The sequence below is a fragment of the Neofelis nebulosa genome, chromosome 17, assembly GCF_028018385.1.
Source record: "Neofelis nebulosa isolate mNeoNeb1 chromosome 17, mNeoNeb1.pri, whole genome shotgun sequence".
NCBI lineage: Eukaryota > Metazoa > Chordata > Mammalia > Carnivora > Felidae > Neofelis > Neofelis nebulosa.
Window position 1 is genome coordinate 9,343,188 of NC_080798.1, and position 20,819 is coordinate 9,364,006.

Genomic DNA, 20,819 nt, shown 5'->3' on the forward strand with positions numbered 1-20,819 from the left:
CACCTTAAGCTCCCCCCCCTTCCCCCTTCTGCGGAGGATGGGAACTGCCAGCTCCGGGCCCTAGGTGTCCTGGCCAACCACCCCCCCCCCCCGCCCCGCCCCCATGGCCCCGGCACAGTTGGAAGCTGGGGATCGGCCCCCAGCGATCCCTCCATCCTGCCCCTTGGGCATCCCCCCTACACCAGGCTGAGGAGCGTTCGCTGCTGTGAGATCACCCGCCCCCCCCCCCCAGCAACAACGACAAAAAAAAATTAAATAACACCCAGAGAGAGAAGAGAAGGAGGGGGAGGAGGGAGCGGGGACGAGGGAAGAGAGAGACGGAGAAGAAACAGGAGAGGCAGGAGAGGAGGAGGTGGGGAGGCAGGGAGAGAGAGAGGCTGGAGACAGAGTGAGACCGGGAGGAGGAAAGAGAAGCAGGATGGAGACATGGGGTTAGGTGGCTGGGGGGAGGGAGGGGAGCTGGAAGAAGACAGAGCGAAGGGGGGGGGTGTGGATTAGAAACCAGGAGGTAACCCCCGGGAGAAGCAGGAGGCAGAGAGAGGAATAGGAAGATCAGGAGGTAGAGGGAGGCTGGAGGGTTGGGGAAAAGAGAGAGAAGGAGGAGAGGAAGGGAGAGCAGGGAGAGGAGGCGGGAGGGGATTTGGGGGGGTCTCGGTCCTCCCCACCACCGCCTCGGTGTTTGGGGAACCGGTCTCCCTGTGGGGAGGAGAGGCAGGGTGGCAGTCCTGGAGGGACTGGGTCCCACAAAGAGGGGCCAGAGGAGCTGAGAGAGGGGGCCGGGACATTGGGAAGGGGTCGTTCAGAGGCCTCCCGGGGATGGGGCTTGCAGCTCGACTGAGCGCCCCTCGAGCGCTGGTACTCTGGGCCGCACTGGGGGCAGCAGGTAAGGCCCAGGGAGGGGGGGTTGGGGCAGGAGCCCCTGAGCGGGGGTGGGGGGGGCGGGGGGGGGTGCCCAGGAGAGGGGCTCAGGCTGCTCTCTCCGCAGCTCACATCGGACCTGCACCGGATCCGGAAGACTGGTGGAGCTACAAGGATAATCTCCAGGGAAACTTCGTGCCAGGTGCAGCCAGGGCAGGGACCCAGGAGTCCGGGCTGCCGGGTGCCTCCTCCCTCGGACCCAGGAGCCCTCTCCTCACGGGACCCGGGAGTCCCAGCCCCTTCCTCCCTCCCTCAGGAGTTGGGCCCAGCCTCTGAACCCGGGAGCTCACCATGGGACATTATATATGTGCATTTCAAGTAGTGAGTGGGAGTGAGTGGAAGGAAAGAGTGTGGGGGTGGAAGAGAGCGCGTGTCCCTTTGCCAGGAAAGAGGCAGGTAGGTCCCGGCTGTTGCTGGGAACCAGTGGGGCGCCGGCCGGTTCCCCTGCCTTGGCCAGCCCTGTCTTGCAACTCCTCTCCCCGACACATTCATCATCCAGCTGCGGGACACGGGAGACTGAAAGAACTACGACTCCCATGGGCGCCTGGGCGGGCCGGCAGTGGATGGGTAGGCTGGCTGCCCTCAGGCCTGCTGGGAGTTGTAGTTCCTTCCCCCAATGGCTTCATGACTTCAGATCGGTTTCATCCAGGAGGGTGCTAGATGGTCTTAGGAAACTCCTCCAAGATTCTTCTAGGACCCAGGATTCTGGATCCCAGCCCCCTCCTCCCTCAGACCCAGGAGTCGCCGTCTCCTGCCCTTCCTCTCCTGGGATCCGGGAGTCCAGACCACAGCCTTGTGGGCAGATTCCAGCATTGGGATCCAGTCCCTATTTCTGACTCCTTTCCCTCCCTGCCCCATCCCTGCTTCCAGGGCCTCCCTTCTGGGGCCTGGTGAATGCCGCCTGGAGTCTGTGTGCTGTGGGGAAGCGGCAAAGCCCCGTGGATGTGGAGCTGAAGAGGGTCCTTTATGACCCCTTTCTGCCTCCACTGAGACTCAGCACTGGGGGAGAGAAGGTAAGGAGCCTGGTGGGAGGGGTTACCCGATCCCCTGGGGGTGGGCACGAGTGGGGGTGGGTCTCTGAGGTGGAAATCTAGCCTGGGGTAAGGAGGGGCACACACTGGGTGGAAAGGAGGCTCCTTCCGCTCGAAAGTGGATCACCTGTTCCCCCCTAAAAGCAATTGTAAAACAAACCGCTCTCCGTGCTAGGCCCCGTTTTAAAAGCTTGATAATAAGTCTTCTAATCCTCAGAAACCACACCATGAAACAGGTGCTATCATTGTCCCTATTTTATGGATGCAGACACTGAGGCACAGAGAGATTGGGTTACTTGTCTGAGGTCACACAGCTAGAGTGCCATCCCTGGGATCCAAACCCAGGCGGTGTGGTCCTAGCCTCCACGTTCTTGCCCACTTTGCAGTGCCATTTCTTTTCTTTTTCTTTAAATGTTTATTCACTTTTGAGGGAGAGCGAGCGAGCATGAGCGACGGAGAGGCAGAGAGAGAGAGAGAAAGACAGAAAACCTGCAGCGGGCTCCAACGTGGGGCTTGAACCCACAAACCAAAGATCATGACCTGAGCCTAGCTCTCTCTCTCTCTCTTTCTGTGTGTGTGTGTGTGTGTGTGTGTGTGTTTTCAATTATTTAAATAAAAATACAAAACATCCCGTCATTGTCCACAAGGTCCTGCACCATCTGGCTCCTATCTCCTCTCCTTTGCTCACCAAGCTCTGGTCCCACTGGCCTCCTTGCTGTCATGGAAACAGGCTACCTTAGGGCCTTTGCACTTGCTGTTTCCTCTTCCTGGAATGCCCTTCTCTCTGCTCTTTGCAACTAATTCCTACTTATCTTTTAGGTCTCCACTCAAATGTCACTTTCTTGTGATGGCCTTTCCTCATCCCACCCTACCCCACCCCCGATCTAGGCTGGGTTTCCCATTACACCTTCTGAGAGCTTTCAGTTCTTTACTGCATGAGCATAAGATGTAATTCATTAAGCATTTACTTATGTGATTCCTTATTTATTGTGTCTGCTCCCTTAGCATGCAAGTTCCATGAGGCCCAGGGTTTTTGTCTACTTGTTTTGCTCTCCTCCTGGCATCCATGGCACATAGTAGCAGCTCAATAAATATTTGTTAGTGAAATAAATCCAGCGATCGTGAGCACCTGCCACGGACCAGAACAGAGCCTGGCAAAGTCACTGGTGTTGAAACTATGCTGAATGATTAAATGACTGTCGGAAGCAGGAAATGTAGGAGTGGAATGCGGGAGCGAAAAGATCTCTCTTCGTCCCTGTGACGGCTTCCACCTCATTCCACCTCTCCCGCAGCTCCGGGGAACCCTCTACAACACCGGCCGCCATGTCTCCTTCCTGCCTGCACCCCGGCCCGTGGTCAACGTGTCTGGGGGGCCCCTCCTCTACAGCCACCGACTCAGTGAACTGCGATTGCTGTTTGGAGCGCGGGATGGAGCCGGCTCTGAACACCAGATCAACCACCAGGGGTTCTCTGCGGAGGTGGTGGCCACTGACCTCTGACCCTTGACCTTCGCCCCAAGTTGACCCAATTGCTCCCCCACCTTACCTTTCTTTTGAGGCCTCACCCCATCCTCTTTCATAGAACAGCCCCCCGAGCACTAAGCTTTAACCTGACTTGAGACCCCAAGGGCCCAGAGCTGTACCCGTTCTCTCCTCCCCCTTCTGCTGGGGGACCCCCACTCTGTGCTTCCCTCCCAGGTGCAGCTCATCCACTTTAACCAAGAACTCTATGGGAACCTGAGCGCCGCCTCCCGGGGCCCCAATGGCCTGGCCATTCTCAGCCTCTTTGTCAATGTGAGCCCAGGCAAGAGTCTGAGGGAAGGTGGGGTCTGAGCCAGAAGGAGTCTGGGAGGCCCAGCCTCCCGCGTCTTGGGGAAGGAAGGGATTGGGGGTTCGGGCTTCTGGATTCCTACCTCCTCACCTCGTACCCCCACACAGGTGGCCGGCAGCTCAAACCCCTTCCTCAGCCGCCTCCTTAACCGTGACACCATCACCCGCATCTCCTACAAGAGTAAGTCCCTGGTGCATTGGTGGGGGACTGGGGGAGCAGTGTGTGCACAGGACGGGAGCTCAAGAAGGGCACTCCTCTTCACTCTCGCCCGGTATTCCCGCAGATGATGCCTACTTTCTTCAAGACCTGAGCCTGGAGCTCCTGTTCCCCGAATCCTTTGGCTTCATCACCTATCAGGGCTCTCTCAGCACCCCGCCCTGCTCAGAGACTGTCACCTGGATCCTCATCGACCGGGCCCTCAATATTACCTCCCTCCAGGTGACCCAGTGTGCCCTGCAGCCCCTTTGGCCTGGCTAACCCATTCCCTGGCCTGGGCATCCTTCCTTGGCCTCACCTACTCTCCTCCCTTCTTCCTTGTCCGACTGTTGGGAGGGTCAGACAACCTTTGGGGGTGGGCTGGGGCTGAGCAAAGCCCCGCCCACCCGCTCGAGGGGCGGAGCTTCCCCTGAGACCATTCACCCGGACCGTTCCTTATTCACTCTCAGTTTCCCACCCCCTCCCACGGCAGATGCACTCCCTGAGACTCCTGAGCCAGAATCCTCCGTCCCAGATCTTCCAGAGCCTCAGCGGTAACGGCCGGCCCCTGCAGCCCTTGGCCCACAGGGCCTTGAGGGGCAACAGGGACCCCCGGCACCCCGAGAGGCGCTGCCGAGGCCCCAACTACCGCCTGCATGGTATGGTCCAGTCTGCACCCCCCTCCCCCGCACGTCTTGGTCTAACCCGCCTATGTGTTTCCCACCCCCCACCCCCCCCGCCTCGTTTTCCCAATGTGATACAGTCCTACCCACCCCTCTGCCGTTTCTATTTGGTCCAGCCTCCTGAGCTCGTGCTCGCTTTCTCCCTTCTACGTGTGTGTCAACATGGTACAATCCACCTCCACGCCACAGACCGTTGCTGGTCCGTGATTTGTCTTTTCCTCTTCACCGCTTGCAACCTGCAACTTGTATATAACCCGAACCCGAGCCACCTGGCTTCCCTGTGGTACGATTAACTACTGGGCCGTGGTTCCTATTGTTATGGCTTTCCACAATGGTACAGCCCGGATCCCTTCCCTGTTTCCATGTGGTACAATCGCATCGTGTTCCATAATCTGACACACACCCCCTTCCTGGAAATCAACATGGTACACTCCCCTTCCCTTTCTGCTGCCTCCCTGTGGCTCAGCCCTGCGATCCAAAGGCCACCTCTCCGGCTTCTCCACATGGTTTGGCTCAGACCCCTCCCCCCCCCCCCCCCCCCCCCGCCCATGAATACCTTCACATAGTTGAGTCTGATGCTGAAACTGGACATCCCTGTTCCACCCTCCTGCTGCCTCCTGCTGGTTCAACCCAGTGCCGGTCCAGAATCTGCCCGTTTTCCCCAGCTTGTCGACCTGGTACATTCCGGGTTCCCCCTTCGCAGCCTCCCTGTGGTTAGAGCCCTACGTGGCCCAGCCCCCGCCCCTCTGCAGGGTCCAGCCTGTGGTGCCCTAAACTAACTCTCCCCCACCGGTGTCGTCTGTCTTACAGTGGATGGTGCCCCCCATGGTCGCTGAGACTCCCCATCGAGGACTGCGCCTGTCCTTTCCAAGTCTCCCCACTCGGGGAGGGGAGTCACCCCCAAAACAAAGCTATTAAAGGGACAGAATACTTCCTGTTTCTTAGTGGTCTGATTCTAGGCGCGGCGGGGAAACATTTGGGTATTGGAGAACAGCAGCCTTCTTCTAGAAACCAATCTCCCTCTTCCTAAACCGCACCACTCGGTTTTTTGGCTTCCTGTTTCCCCAAACCGTCATTTAGATTAGCGGCTCCTTTAAGTGGCGCCTCTTTCATTCCCCCCAACTCACCCTCCCAGTCGGGCAGCACGCGCAGAGCCATGTGCTTCCCCCTCCCGCCTGCCTCATTGGCCCGAACTGGGTCACGGTCCCGCCCCCAGTGCCGTCTCCCATTGGGCAAATGTAGGTCAGGGTCCCGCCTCCCACCTAAAGGCACAGCAACTTCACACACTTAGCCCCTCACGCGCCCTCCCGGGCCTTGGCGGATGCTGGGGTCCCATTGGCCGCGCGTCTCGAGGGGTCAAGACGCGATTGGCCCGTGCGTTCGGCCGGAGGGAGGCACGCGGCTGGGGTGCTTGGCCCGAGAGGCAGGCGGGAGCCGAGGGGAGGGGTGTGCGCTGTGGCGTCGGGTGTTTTGGTTTGGCTTTTTTTTTTTTTTTTTTTTTCCGCGAAAGAAGTTTGCGTTGGCCACGCCTCAAGGCGGCCGCCTCCTCTTGCCCCCTCCCCCGCCCCTCCGCTCACACCTCTTGGTGCAGATTGCAAAGCGCCTTCCGCTGAGAGAGCTGCAGATTTTGCAAGAGCCTAGCTCGCCCACCTTGCTGGAGCGCCTTGTGTCCCCCTGAACTCCGGGTTGCAAAGAGCCGGTTGCCTGATTTGACCACCCCCTCACCCGGACTGCATGGTCTCCTGGGACCCTCTTGAGTTGCACGTTTCTGCACTGAGGACTGCGAATCCCCGTCACTCCTAGGATTTGCAGTGTTCTGGATACTGGAGGCTTGCAGGCTACGCTCGCCCGCTCCTGGGCAGGCACTCGCCCGAACCACAGGAGTGTGCCGCTGACTGGCAGGCCAGCTCTTCGCCTCTCCATGAGCCCGTGAGCTTACGGGCAGGTGCCCGGTGATGGCGCGGCCCGTGAGCGACAGGACCCCGGCCCCACTGCTGCTGGGAGGCCCAGCCGGGGCCCCCCCTGGCGGGGGAGCGCTGCTTGGGCTGCGGAGCCTTCTGCAGGGGACCAGCAAGCCCAAAGAGCCATCCAGCTGTGAGTTCTAGCCCTCGCCTATCCCAACTCGGACACCCAACTCCCTTAGGGATTCAAATGCTGGGGGGGTGGGGGGTGGGGGGGGGGACTACCTCCTGTCGTGCCGAGAGTCCATTCTCAACCTTCATCTACACAGTTACTAGGGTGTTTAGGACCCTAGATCCCTCGGCACCTAGGATCCAAAAGTACCTGCTTAAAGCCCATCCACCAGGAGGACCCAGGAGTCCCCGTGTCCTCTTCCCGGAGGACCCAAGAGTCTAGGCCCCAGCCCCCCGCTTCCTCTGGGTTATGAGAGTCCGGACCCCTGGGGTCCAGGAAAGAGGGAGGGGGTGTGTCGGATGCTCACACGGTATTGACACGGGCTTGGGCGGGGCCTCCTGGGGTCACATGGAGTCTGGGGATGAGGAATGTGCCCCAGGAATAGAGCCCCTTCCTGCCCCTTACAGAGTGTGGGGGTGGGGAGAAGCGGCTACAGTGAGCAGGGGGGTAGGTTACAGAGAAATTACAGAGCTGTCATTTTTTTTTTTTTTCTCTCTCACCTGCCCACCCCTCCACCTGCCTCTTTTTGAACTTCGGTCCTCCTTCCGTGGCTCTGTACCTTCCCTGGTCTCTATCTTACCCTTCTCTGGGTCTCTATCCTCCCCCCCCCCCCCCCCCCGCTTTCTGAGTCTCTCTCCCTCTCTCGGTCTCTGCCTCCCTCTCTGTCTCTGCCGCCCCCGTCTGTGCCTTCTCTCTCTGGGTCTCTTTCGCTCTCTTGAGTCTCTGTTGCTTTCTCTCTCTGGGTCCTTGCCTTCCCTCTCTGATCTCTCCCTCTCCCCCGTCTCCCTCCTCTTTCTCTGGATCTCCGCCGTGTGGGTCTCAATCCCCCCCATTCTTCCTGTCTTTCTGTGTCGGGGTCTCTCCTCCGTCTCTTCCTTCCCACCCCACCCGGTCTTTTTCCCCGCCCGCAGGTCTCCTGAAGGAAAAGGAGCGCAAGGCGGCTCCGCCGGCATCCACGGTCCCCGGGCCGGGCCTGGAGACGGCGGGCCCGGCGGATGCCCCAGCTGGGGCGGTGGTGGGCGGCGGATCCCCGCGGGGGCGCCCGGGGGCCGCGCCTGGCCCGGGTCTGTTGGCGCCGCTGCTGTGGGAGCGGACGCTGCCGTTCGGCGACGTGGAGTACGTGGACCTGGACGCCTTCTTGCTGGAGCACGGGCTCCCGCCCAGTCCGCCGCCCCCCGGCGGCCCATCGCCGGCGCCCTCGCCCGTGCGCACGCCCGCACCCTCCCCGGGGCCCGGCTCCTGCGGCTCAGCTTCCCCTCGTTCCTCGCCGGGGCACGCCCCCACCCGGGCTGCCCTCGGGGCCGCGGGCGGCCACCGCGCAGGTGCGACGGCGGGGGCGGGACAGGGCCCCGGCTGGGCGGGGCTTGGACTTCGGGGGCGGGGCTGCGACCCGGGGATGCGATGGTGGGGCTGGGGTTGTGCGCCCAAATTCTGGGTCCTTCTAGCCGAGAGATGTTTGGAGAGAAGTCCGGATTCTGTGTCCCTTAATGCATCAGGGTACTGGGTCTCCTGGATCCATTGGAGATAAGGGACTTGGGACCCCAAATTTCAGGAAGTATGTCCAGTAGGGAGGTAGTGTGGATTTTTCGCTGGGACGTGGGGACCGAGGGTCCGGATACTCGAGGAGCCGGGACTGGGATCCCAGAACACCGGAATTATTTACTGGGGAGTGAACTGCACTCCAGAATCCGGGCCCAGAATCGGTGGAGTGTGGAAGGACCATAACTCGTAGGTCCTCTACAAGGGAGAAAGCAAGGTCTGGGCACAGACTTCTGTTTCACCATGATGTAAGGGACTGTCTGCCCTGGTTCCTGAGTCCACCAGTGGAGAAGGGCTAGCACCCCGGATCCTCTAGAGGGGAGAAGGTCGGGGATCTTCATTCTAGATCTTCCACTGAGGCGAGGACCGAGCCTCCTATGTCCTGGGAGAGGAGGGGCCGAGGATCCCAGAATCCTAGTGTGTATCCCAGTGGCGAGGGAGGAGGAGGTCGGGGGGGCCGTTTCTCAGTGTGTTCCCCAGAGTGCAGGAATGCCTGGATCTTTGGAGGTTAAGAGGTTCGAGCTAAGAAACCCCAAAGAGCCAAAGGAAAAGTGTGCTCTCTCGGGCACTGGGGGGTCCAGGGGCGGTCTGCAGGTTGGGGATTCCCGGACACACCTGCCCCTGGCCGGACCTCCGGGCGGAACCAGGGCCCTCCCCTTCCCAGCCGCACATTCCCGCGCCACGTGAGTCCTCTCCTCTCTCCTCCATAGGCTTGACTTCGCGCACGCGCGGTTACGCGGAGGGGGCGGGGCCTGGGGAACTAGAGGGCGCCCGTGGCTGCAGGGGGGGGCGGGGCGGGAAAGCAGGCACCCGCACGTGACTGGCCCTGAACCTGTGTCCTCAGCTGGCCCCGGCTTGGTCGCTCTTAAAGGCACAGGCCGCCCCTGTCCCCTCTCTTGAACCGACCTCCCCAAACCTGTCATTTCCGCTTTTCATCCCTAACCCTTCGAAGCCAGCAGCTCTTAAGAAGCTTACCTGAAGCCTTTTCAGTGCATTGGATTTCTTTTTCTTGAGCAGCCCCCCGGGGGGGGGGGGGGGGGCGGCTAGGCTTTGGTCAGGGATTCAGTAAGCAGGATTCGGGCTAGACTATGGGAAGGAAGCTGACGCTGCCAATCCGAGGGCCAGAGGTGTTAGAAGCAATAGACCAGACTCGTGTTATTTAGGGTAAGTCAGTTATAATTGGGCTCATTTCTGTGTTTGTGAAAGTGGAGTCGGTTCCATGATTTCTAAGCTACAAGGTAGCTTAGGGACCCTTCGTAGTTTATATTAGAGAGGTTGATCTCAGGCAGGCTTTACGGTAGGCCTCATAAGGGCCTTCCTCGGGGTGGAAAAGATACCTGAGCAGGGGGTAGCCTCTGCGGGTACCAAGTATATACACACTCAGGTGGCACATTCTGTTTCCCCAAGGCCTGACCTCTCGGGACACACCCAGCCCTGTGGACCCAGACACCGTGGAGGTGCTGATGACATTTGAACCCGACCCAGCAGATTTAGCCCTGTCGAGCATTCCTGGCCACGAGACCTTTGACCCTCGGAGACATCGCTTCTCAGAGGAGGAACTTAAGCCCCAGCCCATCATGAAGAAGGCTCGGAAGATCCAGGTGCCAGAGGAGCAGAAGGTGAGCACTGCGAGATGTAGGATGTAGGCATGGCCTTTACAGGCCCTACGGCCAGGGATGGCCCTTTCCTCCCAGTCAGGCCTGGGCTTCTCATTGGGGTTAGCTCTCAAGGTTCCCTTAACCTACAGCCAAGGATCAGTCAGTCGTGCGAAGCCGTGGGGTGCGACGCGGCTGAGGTTTGGGCTTGAGATTTACGAAGATGGTATTATGGGATGCAGTCTCAATCAGCCTTGCTGGGCCCAGTTGTACAGGCTTGGGGCTTGGACCGGGCCCAGTTACTAAGGACAGCATTCCTTAGCAGCAGGGTATCAGTCTGTTTCTTCTGAGCCGCTAGCCCTGCTGGGGCTGGTCCTCTGGTCTCTGATTTGGGGCATCGTTCAGGGTGCTTGCGTCCGCCTAGGATGCAGACTTTGACAGCCCCTCTGGGCCTTGTTTTCTGGGCCTGGACTGCTCCCTGGTGAGAGACCTCAAGTTCCCATCAGCAGCCAGAGCTGCCTTCTGATTTGGGGCAGCGACCGCTTCTTTCCAGTCTTCTCCCTTTGGCCAATTCTGGAGCCTCCCCTAGTTAAGAGGTGTCCTGGCTGCTCACCAGACTTCACCTCACCCTTGTGAAAGACGCGACTGCTCGAAGCACCGAGGATTGGCCTGTAAACCCAGCCTAGACCGGCGGTTTCTCTTGTCATGGGGCCTGGACCGGACTTACCCTAGTGAGCAGGGACGAGGCTTTAATGAAACGGGGATGTGAGGTCATCTTTTGGAGCTCTGGGTGGCCCTTGTTACTAAGGAGTGGTCCTCCTCAACCAAATTCTAGGACCGGAGAACCCTAAGTGTAATGGTGTGGGGAGGCCTCAGGATAGGCCCTTTTGCTAAAGTACAGCCCTTCTGGCAACCAGGACCCGTGGGGAAGAAGGCAGCTCTCTGGCCTCTGTTCAAGGCCAGTAGGTCAGAGACTGGCTACAGTCATTGGGACCGCTTAGACATTACCTTTGTTTGCTGGGGAAACAACAAGGAGGTTGCCTTGACAACCAGGTCCAAAGGCCCCCAGCCCCAGCTCTGGAAAGATTTATGGGACACAGAACCCCATCACTAGGGAGCCTAGGCTTTCCTTAGCAACCAGGATCTGGCCAGGTGATGCATAAAGCAGTGCTTTTTATGGGGAGGAGCCCTCCGACCCTGAAGGTCCCATCCCGTTGCTAGGGAATGAGCATCCTTAGCAACCAGGGGCTAACTGGAGGCCCTTTGTTGGGTGAGGAGCAGTGGGGTCTGCTCTGCACAGTGGAAACATGAAACCAGATTGCTTTGAGTGTGGGTGGAACGATCTCACACCTCAGCTGTTGCTAGGGGCTTGCTCTCCTTAGCAACCAGATCCCTGGGGACCCATCCTAGGAGAGACCTGGTAACCTTTAAGCCCCACTGCTGGGCAAGAAACCCCCCCAGAGGGTCTCTTAGACGCCCTCTGTCCTTGAAGGCACAAGGAAAGCTGCTACCCCTGGCCCTCAGTGCCTTCTCAAACCCCACCCCCAGGACGAGAAGTATTGGAGCCGGCGGTACAAGAATAACGAGGCAGCCAAGCGGTCCCGAGATGCCCGGAGGCTCAAGGAGAACCAGATATCGGTCCGGGCGGCCTTCCTGGAGAAGGAGAACGCCCTGCTGCGGCAGGAAGTGGTGGCTGTGCGCCAGGAGCTGTCCCACTACCGCGCCGTGCTGTCGCGCTACCAGGCCCAGCACGGAGCCCTGTGAGGCCGTCCCCTACCCTTGCCTGGCGGAGCTCTTCCCCGCCTCGGTCAGACTTGCGCCCCGACGCCCTTTTCCCTCCCCGCCCTGTGGCCCACAGGCCGGCCAGCTGGGTGCCCCAGGGACGTGATGATGCAGATAAATACATTTATATTTTTAAGAAAAAGCGAGCCTCCCCCCTCCCTCGCGGGGGCGGGGAGGGTCCTCTGTGTTGCCCCTGCCACTTCGGGGACCCCATCTTCCCACCGCCTCCGTTAACACACCCTGAATAAATCTTGAGAACCCCAGAGCCAGCTGTTGTGGGGGGAGGAGGCAGCTCCCTGGCCCCAGTTCAAGGCCATCGGATCACGCTGGCCGCGGTACGTGGGCAGGTCTGGGCTTGGAGCCACAAAAGGCAGCAGCTACCGGAAGCACCTAGGGTTGGATCCCTCCCACGGGTTGCGTGGTGCGGCAGGGACGACGGTCTGAGAGGAATGCAACGACTGCCTTTATTGCATAGACCTTTTCAATTGCTCTGAAGATTGGGGTCGGGACGCACAGGAGACAGAAGACAGGAGACGGTCGTTTCCCCGCCCCCCCACCGGCAAGGGGGTGAGGAGGAACATTAGTGCAAATCCGAGCGTCGGCCCCGGGGAACCTGCCCCTCGTGGGCTGATTGGCCAGTTGAGTGGAGGCACCGGAATGGATGGGGCGAGACCCGGGCCCTGACTGGCTAATGAACTAAGGCCTTCCCCAGCCCGCACATGCCAGGTCCCGTCATTGGACAAGACGTAAGACAGTCCCCGCCCTCAGTCGACCCGGCGTCCTACGAGCCGGAAGCGAGGGTTTGGGCCGAGCCCCGCCCTCATCGGTCAGGCACTACCCTCGGGGCCAGCCCGTTTGTGACCATCATGAGCCTCCGGAATTCGGGCCACACTCCAACTTTACCTCTGGTCCCCTGGGGGCGGGCGCAATCCTGAGACGGGGCTGGGGCCCCTGCGTGTGGGACCCTCGCCCTAACTCTAGCAGCTAGGCCACGCCCTTAGGTCAGGCTCCGCCTCCTTGGAATGTCGGCCCCGCCCCCGGCTGGGCCGCAAGCTTCGTTGGGTTCAAGGCTCCCGACGCGGGCAGCCGGGAGGCCCAGTGAGCAGCGTGCCGAGGCCCGGGTGCATCTGCGCCTGCAGTGGCCCGTACTCCACCTGCTCTCCGTCCACAGTGAGCACGCCCCGAGGCGTGAGAGGCTCGAGGCGGAAGGCACGGGCCGCGGCGTAGCCCAGCTGCGGACAGCCCAGGCTGAAGTGGCTACCTCGCTCCATGGCCAGAAAGAGGCGTAGCAGCGCAGCCCGGGAGATGCCACCACGCACCCAGCACAGGTGCACCAGGCCGTCGTCAAAGCGCGCGTGGGGAGCTGCCACCAGGTCTGCCCCCAGGTGGCTAGGTGAGATGGCCAGCATGAGCACAAAGTCCCCCTCCAGCGTCACCCAGCCTGGGGGGAGTGGGGTGCCCAGAGGAGGGAGCAGGTGGTCATGCGGGCCCCTGGTAGAGACGGCTCCCGGAGAGCCGGGGGTGGGAGGGGGAAGCCCAGAGGATGCTAACGTTTCTGGGACCCCCTCGGCGATGGGTGACAGTAAAGCTGCCTTAGGGGAGCTAGGCGGTGAGGGCAGTGGTGGGTCTGGGGACAGGGGGGCATCCCCAGCCCCACCCCAGTCCCCGGCCAACTCTGGGCCCCCGCCATTGAGGGACAGGATGGGCAGGGGTTCAGGCGAGCCAGGGGAGGTCAGGGCGGGCTGGGGCAGGGGCAGGGGCAGGGGCAGGTCAGACACTGAACGATGCAGGGGTGAGTGTGCCACAGGTGGGGCCGGGGCCGGGGCCGGGGCCAGGGTCAGCTCTGACTTGGCACGGGGCAGGCCACGGGCAGGGGTGGGTGAGGTGGGCTCCACGGTGGCAGGGAGGTAGGAGAGGCGTCCTCGGTAGGTGTGCAGTGTGGCGAGGCCCAGCACTGTGCCCAGTGTGAAGCGGGCACTGCCCAGGGCCCTGAAGCGCTCGCTCTGGATATCCACGTCTGACACGAAGCCCCAGGCCACAGACAGGAAGGACAAGCAGCGGGAGCCGGAGGCCAGCGTCACAGACATCAGGTCCAGCGGGCGGCTGCCGCCCCGGCAGAGTAGCAGCGAGCAATTGAGCAGCAGATCCACACCCAGGGCAGGTTCAAACCTTCACAGCCAGAGACGGGTGGACACAGTGGGAAAGAGTAGACGGGCTTGGGTGAGAGGCACAGAGCACAGGGTAGCAGGAGGAAGACACAGAAGGGGTGGGAAGCGGGGCGGAGGGGCGGGACCAGGCAGGCCGGTGGTGGCCTGGTGGTGGCCTGGCCCGCCTGCAGCAATTGGGCCCCCTCGGAATGGACTCTTCTTACTGAGCCAGGCTCCCTGTCAGTTCATTCCATGAGCGTTCCCCGAGTGCCATCTGTGTGCCAGGTACACTTCTGGGCACTAGGGACACAGCTGGGAACAACCAGGCAAAAATGTCGGGGGTGGGGGGGTGGGGGGTGTATGGGGAGCACCCCAGTCAGACTGATTGGCAGCGGGCTGGCGGGCAAAGGGGACTTGGGGACATTAAGTGCCAGGCCGCAGGAGGACTCATCCCTCCCCTCAAGGTATCAGGCTCACCTACGACGCAGGACCCCACCTACCCCCCATGCTGATTCACAGCTCCGGCCAAGGCATTGCCTGAGCCACAGGGGAGGATGCCCACGGGCGTCTTCACAGCCTCTTCCCAGTCAGGGCGGTCCAGGAATCCGTTCAGCACCTGGAGGGCGGGAGACCAGACACCTGGGTCCCGGGGCCAGGCCAACCCGGCGTCCCAGGATTCAAGCAGGATGCCCCCGCCCTACCTCAAACAGCAGCCCGTCTCCGGAGACCGTGACAATGCCGTCCCACTCACTCAGCCTCAGCCCCTGAACCAGCTCCCGGGCATGGTTCTGTCGTTCTAGCGTGGGGAAGTCGGAGGTGAGCCAGGCTGTTCGGCTCCGCCCCCCCACCACACCCCAGGCCTCAAGGCTCAGGAGTCCTAGCCTCCCCCCACCCCAGCCCCTACCTCCATCCTGACACAGCCCTTACCTGTCTGGATGAGGTTGAAGGACAGCCCAGCTTCGGAGATCATGGGCAGCACGTGGGTCTTACACCACTGCCAGGCCAGGCCCCGCCCCCCAAGGGGATTGACCAATAGGAGCAATCGGGGTGGCTTTGGCAGAAGCTCGGGGGTTATTTCTGCAAAGAGAGGGGAAGGCGTCTACATGGGCCCCAGACCCAGGCCCCTCACCGCAGAAGCAGTAAACCGCAAACAGCCCCGGGGGAACTGGTGGAGGGCTGGCACAGGAGCCTGCTGGGAGGTCAAAGGTGGGTTGTTTTTTTTTCCTCCGGGGCTTCGGCTGCTGAGTCTCAGGTGTGCACCCTCCGCACCCCCCCGTCCCCCAAAGGCAGGACTTGGGTGTCTAATCCCAATGCCCTTTGGACCCATGTGTGGGAGGAGGAAGGAGAGCTGTGGTTTTCACTTTCCTCTTCCTCAAACACCTGGAATCCAGGATCAGGTTATTCCACTGTGCAAGGCCCCCTCCCGGTTCCCATCCCCCAGGGCCCCCAGCCAGCCAGCAGGATCCTGGAAGACCAAGGCAGACTCACCAGCTGGGGACCCTTGAACTTCTACCTTCCTGTGCCAACTGAGAAGCCTGGGGGGAGTGGGGCGCTCTGCCCAAAAGTCTCTGGCCACCCCCCACCCCGAAAGGCTGGATTCGATGCCACCTCTGGGCTCCTGGGCTGCCCTAGGGGACCTCTGTGAGTGCCTGTCCCTGGGTGGTGACTAATCATGTCTCAGTCTGCTGCTCGCGCCAGCCTGGGAACCTCTGACTCATCTGTGGTCAGGGCCCATGGAAGGGGGGAGGGGACACAGACAACCACCTACGGGAGCAGCAGACACCAATCATGTTTTCTCTGCCTGTGGTTTTCTTCCTTCTGTGGCCCGTCCCTGTCTGTCACTCTTTTGATACAGACCGAGAGAGACGCAGCACAGACAGACACACAGTAGAGACAGAGATGCCCACAGAGGGAGACCCACAGAGACACCAAGGTGGCCCTAGGGACAGAGTGGCTGTGTAGTGCCTCACCCCCGTCCCCAGGCAGCGGCAGTCCACGGAGCAGACACATGAGGGCAGTGGCCCAGCGCTGGGCCTCAGCGCGGTTCTCCTCGTAGGTGGCCGCCCCGTCGACCCGAAAGGTGCGGGCGGCTCTGCGCCGGCCCCCGCGCCGGCCCTGCGGATATGTGTAGATGCAGAAGTAGGCCGCTGCTGCGTCCGAGGGGCTGCGGCTCCGCAGGGTGCAGCAGCCGGACACCTCGGCCAGCGGGACCAGGCCGCCCCGGGGCCGGGCTTCAGGCTTTGGGCGCAGCCGCTGTATGTGTAGGGCCTGTGGTGTGAGAGTGAGGGCGAAGCGGGAGCTGCGGGCCGGGAAGGAGCCAAACTCGCCATGCAGGAGCGGGGTGCGGGCGGCCAATGGTGGCGGCGGTGGGGGGGCCATGGCCTTGGCCCCGTCCAGGGCGCTTCTAGGCCTGTGGCCCCAGCTCCAGGTCAGCTCCTGGTCTGGCCTCTGTGGGGAGGGAGGAGGGCAGGAGTCAGAGTCCAAGACCCCTAAGGCTGATAGAGAAAAGCAGGGGCGGGGCCTGTGGACAAGGAGACAAGGGGGGCGGTGACAGACGAGATGGAAGCATCAGGAACAGACAGGCTCAGACGAGGGTGGGGGGAGACCTTGAGGACACAGGACAGAAGTCAGTTGTGTAGGAAGGCTAGCATCCTGGAGGGTGGACAGCCAGGCATGCAAACACTCATTCACTTATCCCCCAAATAATTATTCAGTGCCCTCTATGTTCTAGTCACAGTGCCAGGCCCAGCGAACACAGCAGGGAACAGAACAGACAAAAATCCCTGCCTTTGTGGAGTTTACAGTCTTATAGGTAAAATATATAGTATGTTGGATTAACAAGGGCTTTGGAGAAAAATAAGGCAGAGGAGAGAGATCATGATGGTGGAGATATAAAGAAACAGACATGCAAAGACAGAGAACACCACGCACACACACGCACACACGCACACAGTCATCTCTAGATGGAGAAAGTAACAAGGGAGAGACACTGGGACCCAAAGAGAGGGAGAAGTTCTAGGAGCCAGACAAACTCTGAGAGAAGGAGACCACCAGCTTCAAGGAGCAGACAGCTCAGATGAGGAAAGATACTTAGGAGAGTCAGAGTTTAGGGGCTCCAGGAGGTCCTCTGGGGATCAGAAAGACAAAGGACAGGGCAGATAGGAGGGGCGGGGGGATGTAGACAGCTGGAGAGATCAAGAGAGGAGTGTGACACGGAGGAGCTAAGGAGTCAGAGAGAGAAGCCACATGCAGGCACCTGCAAGGGGCAGGGGCCAAGAGCTGGACCCCGAGCACTGACCTGGGCGTCTGGCCGCCTGCTCTCCAGGGAGGGGGTAGGAGCCGGGCCTGAGGTCCCCTCCCCAGAGACCTTCCCCCTGCCCTCTGCCCAGCTTCTGCCTCCTTCCAGCTCACCTTTGTCCCCCACCGCCCCGCCCACCCAGCCACCTGCCGGTCCTGCCCTCTCCTTCCTGGGCCCAGAGCTGCCCCAGATGCACCCCCATCTATGGACTCACCCTCAGGAGTCACCTCTGCCCCCTGTCCTGGGCAGCTCCCTCAGGCTCCACCCCTAACTTGAACTGATCCCTCCCCTATCCGTTAGCTCAAATCAGGCTTAAGTAGAGAGTCCTAGATCTCCCCCAGTCCTGGGCCTGAGCCTCTGTCCCCAGGTCCTCAAGTCTCAGGCCCGGTCTCCATTCTCTCCAGCCCCTGCCTCCTGGTCCCCCAGACCTGGGCATGGGTCTCCATCCATAAGTTCCCCCCAATCCATAAGCCTGAGTTCCTGTCTCCGGTTCCTCCGGTCCAGGTCCTGTATTCCCACCCCATTTCCAGAACCCAGTCCCAGACCTGGGTTTCCATTCCTGGATCCCTCAATCCCGGTTCTGGTCCTGCGTCTCCATCCCACACCCCTGGTATCCCAGTCCCGGCCTGCGTCTCCGTTCCTCTTGGTCCCGCGGTCCCCCAGACTCGGGTCCCTGATCCTACCCCCGCACCCTCCTCACACGCCGAGTCCTCCTCCGGGCGGCCCCTCAAGTCAGCACCAACCGCCCCCATCAGACCCAGGGGTGGGGGGAGGGTGTGCATCGTCTCAGCCAATGGCCGCGCGGCCGGCCTGAGCCGCACCAGTGAAAGCGTGCGGGAGGCGGGGCCAGCCGGCTCGCGAGCTTGGCGCAGGGACTAGCCGAGGGACAGCTCGAGAACTGGGCGGGGCATCGCGCTCCGCGAGATCAGCTGCCATGGTAGGTGAGGGCACCCGCGCAGCAGAGGGGGCGTCACGACTCCATTGACAGCGCCGCTGACGCCATCTTTGTGGAGGGCAAGTGGTAGGCCTGTCCTGTCCATTGAGTTTATAAAAGAAAAGGGACGTGAGGAAGATCTCCGCCTGCAGATTAGAGACTGACCCTAACACAGGTAACAAAGACCCAGAGATATGCAACGGAAGTTAGTAAAAGAGACCCAGAAAAGCAGAGTCGGAGGCAGTAAGAGACTTAGAGTGCCCTCTGTTTTTCAGATAGTTACAGAAAGACAAGCGCTAAGAAAAACAGAGATATATACAAAGAGACAAAGACAATAGAATTGAGAACATGCAAGGCTAAGGCCACAAGAAGACCCAGAAAATGATGGACACAGAGATGGAGACAGATAGTTCTGGAATGAAAGCCAGGGAGAAGAGGCTCATTAATTCATCTATTTACCTTGGATCCAAACCAGGATGGAGGCAGCCTGACATGGACATCTGCCCACTGAATGACCCAGTAACATGGCAAGACAAAGAAGCAAAGAGAGAGAGATGGGGAGAACCAGTATCTGAGAGAGACCTCTAGGTCAGGGATGAGGGAGGAAGACGATGTTGGAGGACCAGAGGCCCAGAGGCCCAGAGGAACCGAAATCCACAAGTCAGAGAGCAAAAATGCTGGGGCGCCTGGGTGGCTCAGTGGGTTAAGCATCTGGCTTCAGCTCAGGTCATGATCTCACTGCTCATGAGTTTGAGCCCCGCGTGGGGCTCTGTGCTGACAGCTCAGAGCCTGGAGCCTGCTTCAGATTCTGTCTCTATCTCTGTGCATCTCCCCTGCTCGCTGTCTCTCTCTCAAATATAAAATAAAACATAAAAATAAATTAAAAAAAAAAAAAAAAGCAAAAATGTTGACAGAGACATAGAGAAGCAAAGAAAATGTGCAATGGAGAGAAAGACAAGAATAGTATCAGGAGACCAAAAAACCAGAATCACAGAAAGACACATGCAGAAGGAGACAGGGACAGAACTTGCTAAAAGTGATGAATGGAGGAAGTTCATTTACTGTCAAACAATGTTCCTTGTGTTTAAACCCAGAGTAGCAACAGCACCAGATAATATACGCCAAAGAATGATCCAGAGAGCGACAGGGGACAGAAAGATGGAGAGACAGGGAAACACACATCTTAGTTGGGGAGAAAGGCAGGCACACCAGACAAAGAGGCTGGGACTCAACAACAGAGACCAAGTCACAAACGCAAGGGCACAGCGACACGAAGAAAACTGTGTCCCATGGTATGGTGATCTTCACGTTCACGTGGACCCTTCCTTACCTGATCCCCCTGCTCCTCTGTTTCGAGGTGTCCATTCATCTGCTGGCCCTCTGCTTTGTTACCACATCAGCAAGACCCTGGTCCTGGGCAGGAGGCCATGGGAGGGTGGTATGGGCAAGGAGTCAAGCCTGACAGTGCGGGCCTGGCCTCTGGCTCCGTGGAGGACAGGTGAATAAGTAGGAGGATCAAGGGCAGGCCGGCCGGAGGCCAGGCTGGATGTGCTGGAGGCCCAACAGGCAGGGCTTCCCTGAGGAGGGAGAAAAGAGGGGACAGGTCAGCTTTGTCATTGCCCCAGCCAGTCTGTCCGGTCTTACACAATAAGGGCTGATAATAGGAAAGGAGGCTAATTTGTATTGAGTGCTCATGTGTAAAGCATGGTACTAAGCGTTTTTTTTTTTGTTTTTTTACTAACTTATGTAATTCTGGAAAATATGTGCCAAGCCTATTATCCCTTTTTTGTAGACAAGCAAAGTAAGGCGCAGAGAGGTTAAGTGACTTGCCCAAGGTCACACTGTTAGTAATTCGCCGAGCCGGGATTTGAATTTGGCTGCAGCTGACACGACCCCATCTCACCTTCTTTTCTGTGTCTCTGCTTCTCCCTCAATCTCCATCTCCCGTCTCTTTCTAGGTCTCCATTTCCCTCACCCTCGGTCTCTGTCCACTCCCCCTCTGGGTCTCCAATCCTCCTCCCCTCGGAGTCTTTTCCTCTCCTTCAAAGTCTCTCCTCCCCCTCTCTTTCTGGAGCCTTTCAGCGATTCCCTCTCCACCCCACCCCCCCCACCCCCCAGGCCCGGGGCTTCTGTGCGCCCCCTCCGCATTCCGGTACCGTGCAAAGCCCTCGCACTGATCCCGCTGGGTCACCTGAATCTCTCCGGCTGGGAAAAGCAGCCCCCCCAGATGGCAGAGGCTGAGGAGGGGGTCAGAGAAAGAGGAGGGGGAGAAACGGCATCTAAAAATGGGAAATGCGGGATGCTCTAGACTGGGCTGCAGCAAGCGGATCTCGGGTTAGATCTCAGGTAGGACTTCCCGAGCTAAGGCCGCGCCAAACAAGCGCGGCACGAGATAAGAGAGGTGAGCCAGATAAGGAAATGCCTGAAGCGTGGGGTCAGAAGTTTCCCGAGGTTCCGACAAGCCCCGCCAGCTCCGCCTCCTCACCTCCAGTACTCGGCCCGCCGGGTCCTCCCGGAGCCACAGAGAGGCCGTCGGCGTCGGGCCAGAGCGTCACCGCGCGGCGCGTTCTCCTAGCTCTGCGCCACATCTCTCTCGCTCCCAGATCCCTTTCTTCCGGAAAACTATCGAGAACAGGGACTGGTGGGGCCAGAGAGGCCCCCGCCGGGCTTGGCCCCTCCTCCTCGACGTAGCGCTCGTTCCCCGTTGGTGGTTCGTCCGCTTATTCCGGAATCG

At 60.0% G+C, this 20,819-nt stretch overlaps 3 protein-coding genes across 11 annotated transcripts; 2 read left to right on the forward strand and 1 right to left on the reverse strand.

The window, feature by feature from the left end:
* Positions 1 to 87: 87 nt before the first annotated feature.
* CA11 (carbonic anhydrase 11) lies at positions 88 to 5,597 on the forward strand. The gene is made up of 9 exons (XM_058707954.1): positions 88 to 883; positions 986 to 1,060; positions 1,789 to 1,931; positions 3,242 to 3,427; positions 3,647 to 3,742; positions 3,887 to 3,959; positions 4,063 to 4,217; positions 4,468 to 4,633; positions 5,468 to 5,597. Exons 1-9 carry the CDS (start codon positions 817 to 819, stop codon positions 5,491 to 5,493), a joined length of 987 nt encoding a protein of 328 aa, XP_058563937.1. The 5' UTR covers positions 88 to 816; the 3' UTR covers positions 5,494 to 5,597.
* A 576-nt stretch (positions 5,598 to 6,173) lies between these two features.
* Positions 6,174 to 11,969, forward strand: DBP (D-box binding PAR bZIP transcription factor). 2 transcript variants are annotated; one of them, XM_058707955.1, is made up of 4 exons: positions 6,174 to 6,751; positions 7,702 to 8,112; positions 9,737 to 9,948; positions 11,473 to 11,969. In XM_058707955.1, exons 1-4 carry the CDS (start codon positions 6,613 to 6,615, stop codon positions 11,686 to 11,688), a joined length of 978 nt encoding a protein of 325 aa, XP_058563938.1. In that variant the 5' UTR covers positions 6,174 to 6,612; the 3' UTR covers positions 11,689 to 11,969. The 2 variants fall into 2 exon arrangements, with proteins under 2 accessions (XP_058563938.1, XP_058563939.1); XM_058707956.1 differs by lacking the exon at positions 6,174 to 6,751 and adding an exon at positions 6,853 to 7,237.
* Positions 11,970 to 12,147: 178 nt separating this feature from the next.
* SPHK2 (sphingosine kinase 2) lies at positions 12,148 to 20,727 on the reverse strand. 8 transcript variants are annotated; one of them, XM_058707917.1, is made up of 7 exons: positions 20,571 to 20,727; positions 19,416 to 19,662; positions 15,824 to 16,301; positions 14,781 to 14,930; positions 14,555 to 14,649; positions 14,354 to 14,469; positions 12,148 to 13,875 (listed from the first exon to the last, which is right to left on the reverse strand). In XM_058707917.1, exons 2-7 carry the CDS (start codon positions 19,452 to 19,454, stop codon positions 12,771 to 12,773), a joined length of 1,983 nt encoding a protein of 660 aa, XP_058563900.1. In that variant the 5' UTR covers positions 19,455 to 19,662; positions 20,571 to 20,727; the 3' UTR covers positions 12,148 to 12,770. The 8 variants fall into 8 exon arrangements, with proteins under 8 accessions (XP_058563900.1, XP_058563901.1, XP_058563899.1 ...); XM_058707918.1 differs by lacking the exon at positions 20,571 to 20,727 and adding an exon at positions 20,277 to 20,564; XM_058707916.1 differs by lacking the exon at positions 20,571 to 20,727 and adding an exon at positions 20,242 to 20,564.
* Between the last annotated feature and the right edge of the window lie 92 nt (positions 20,728 to 20,819).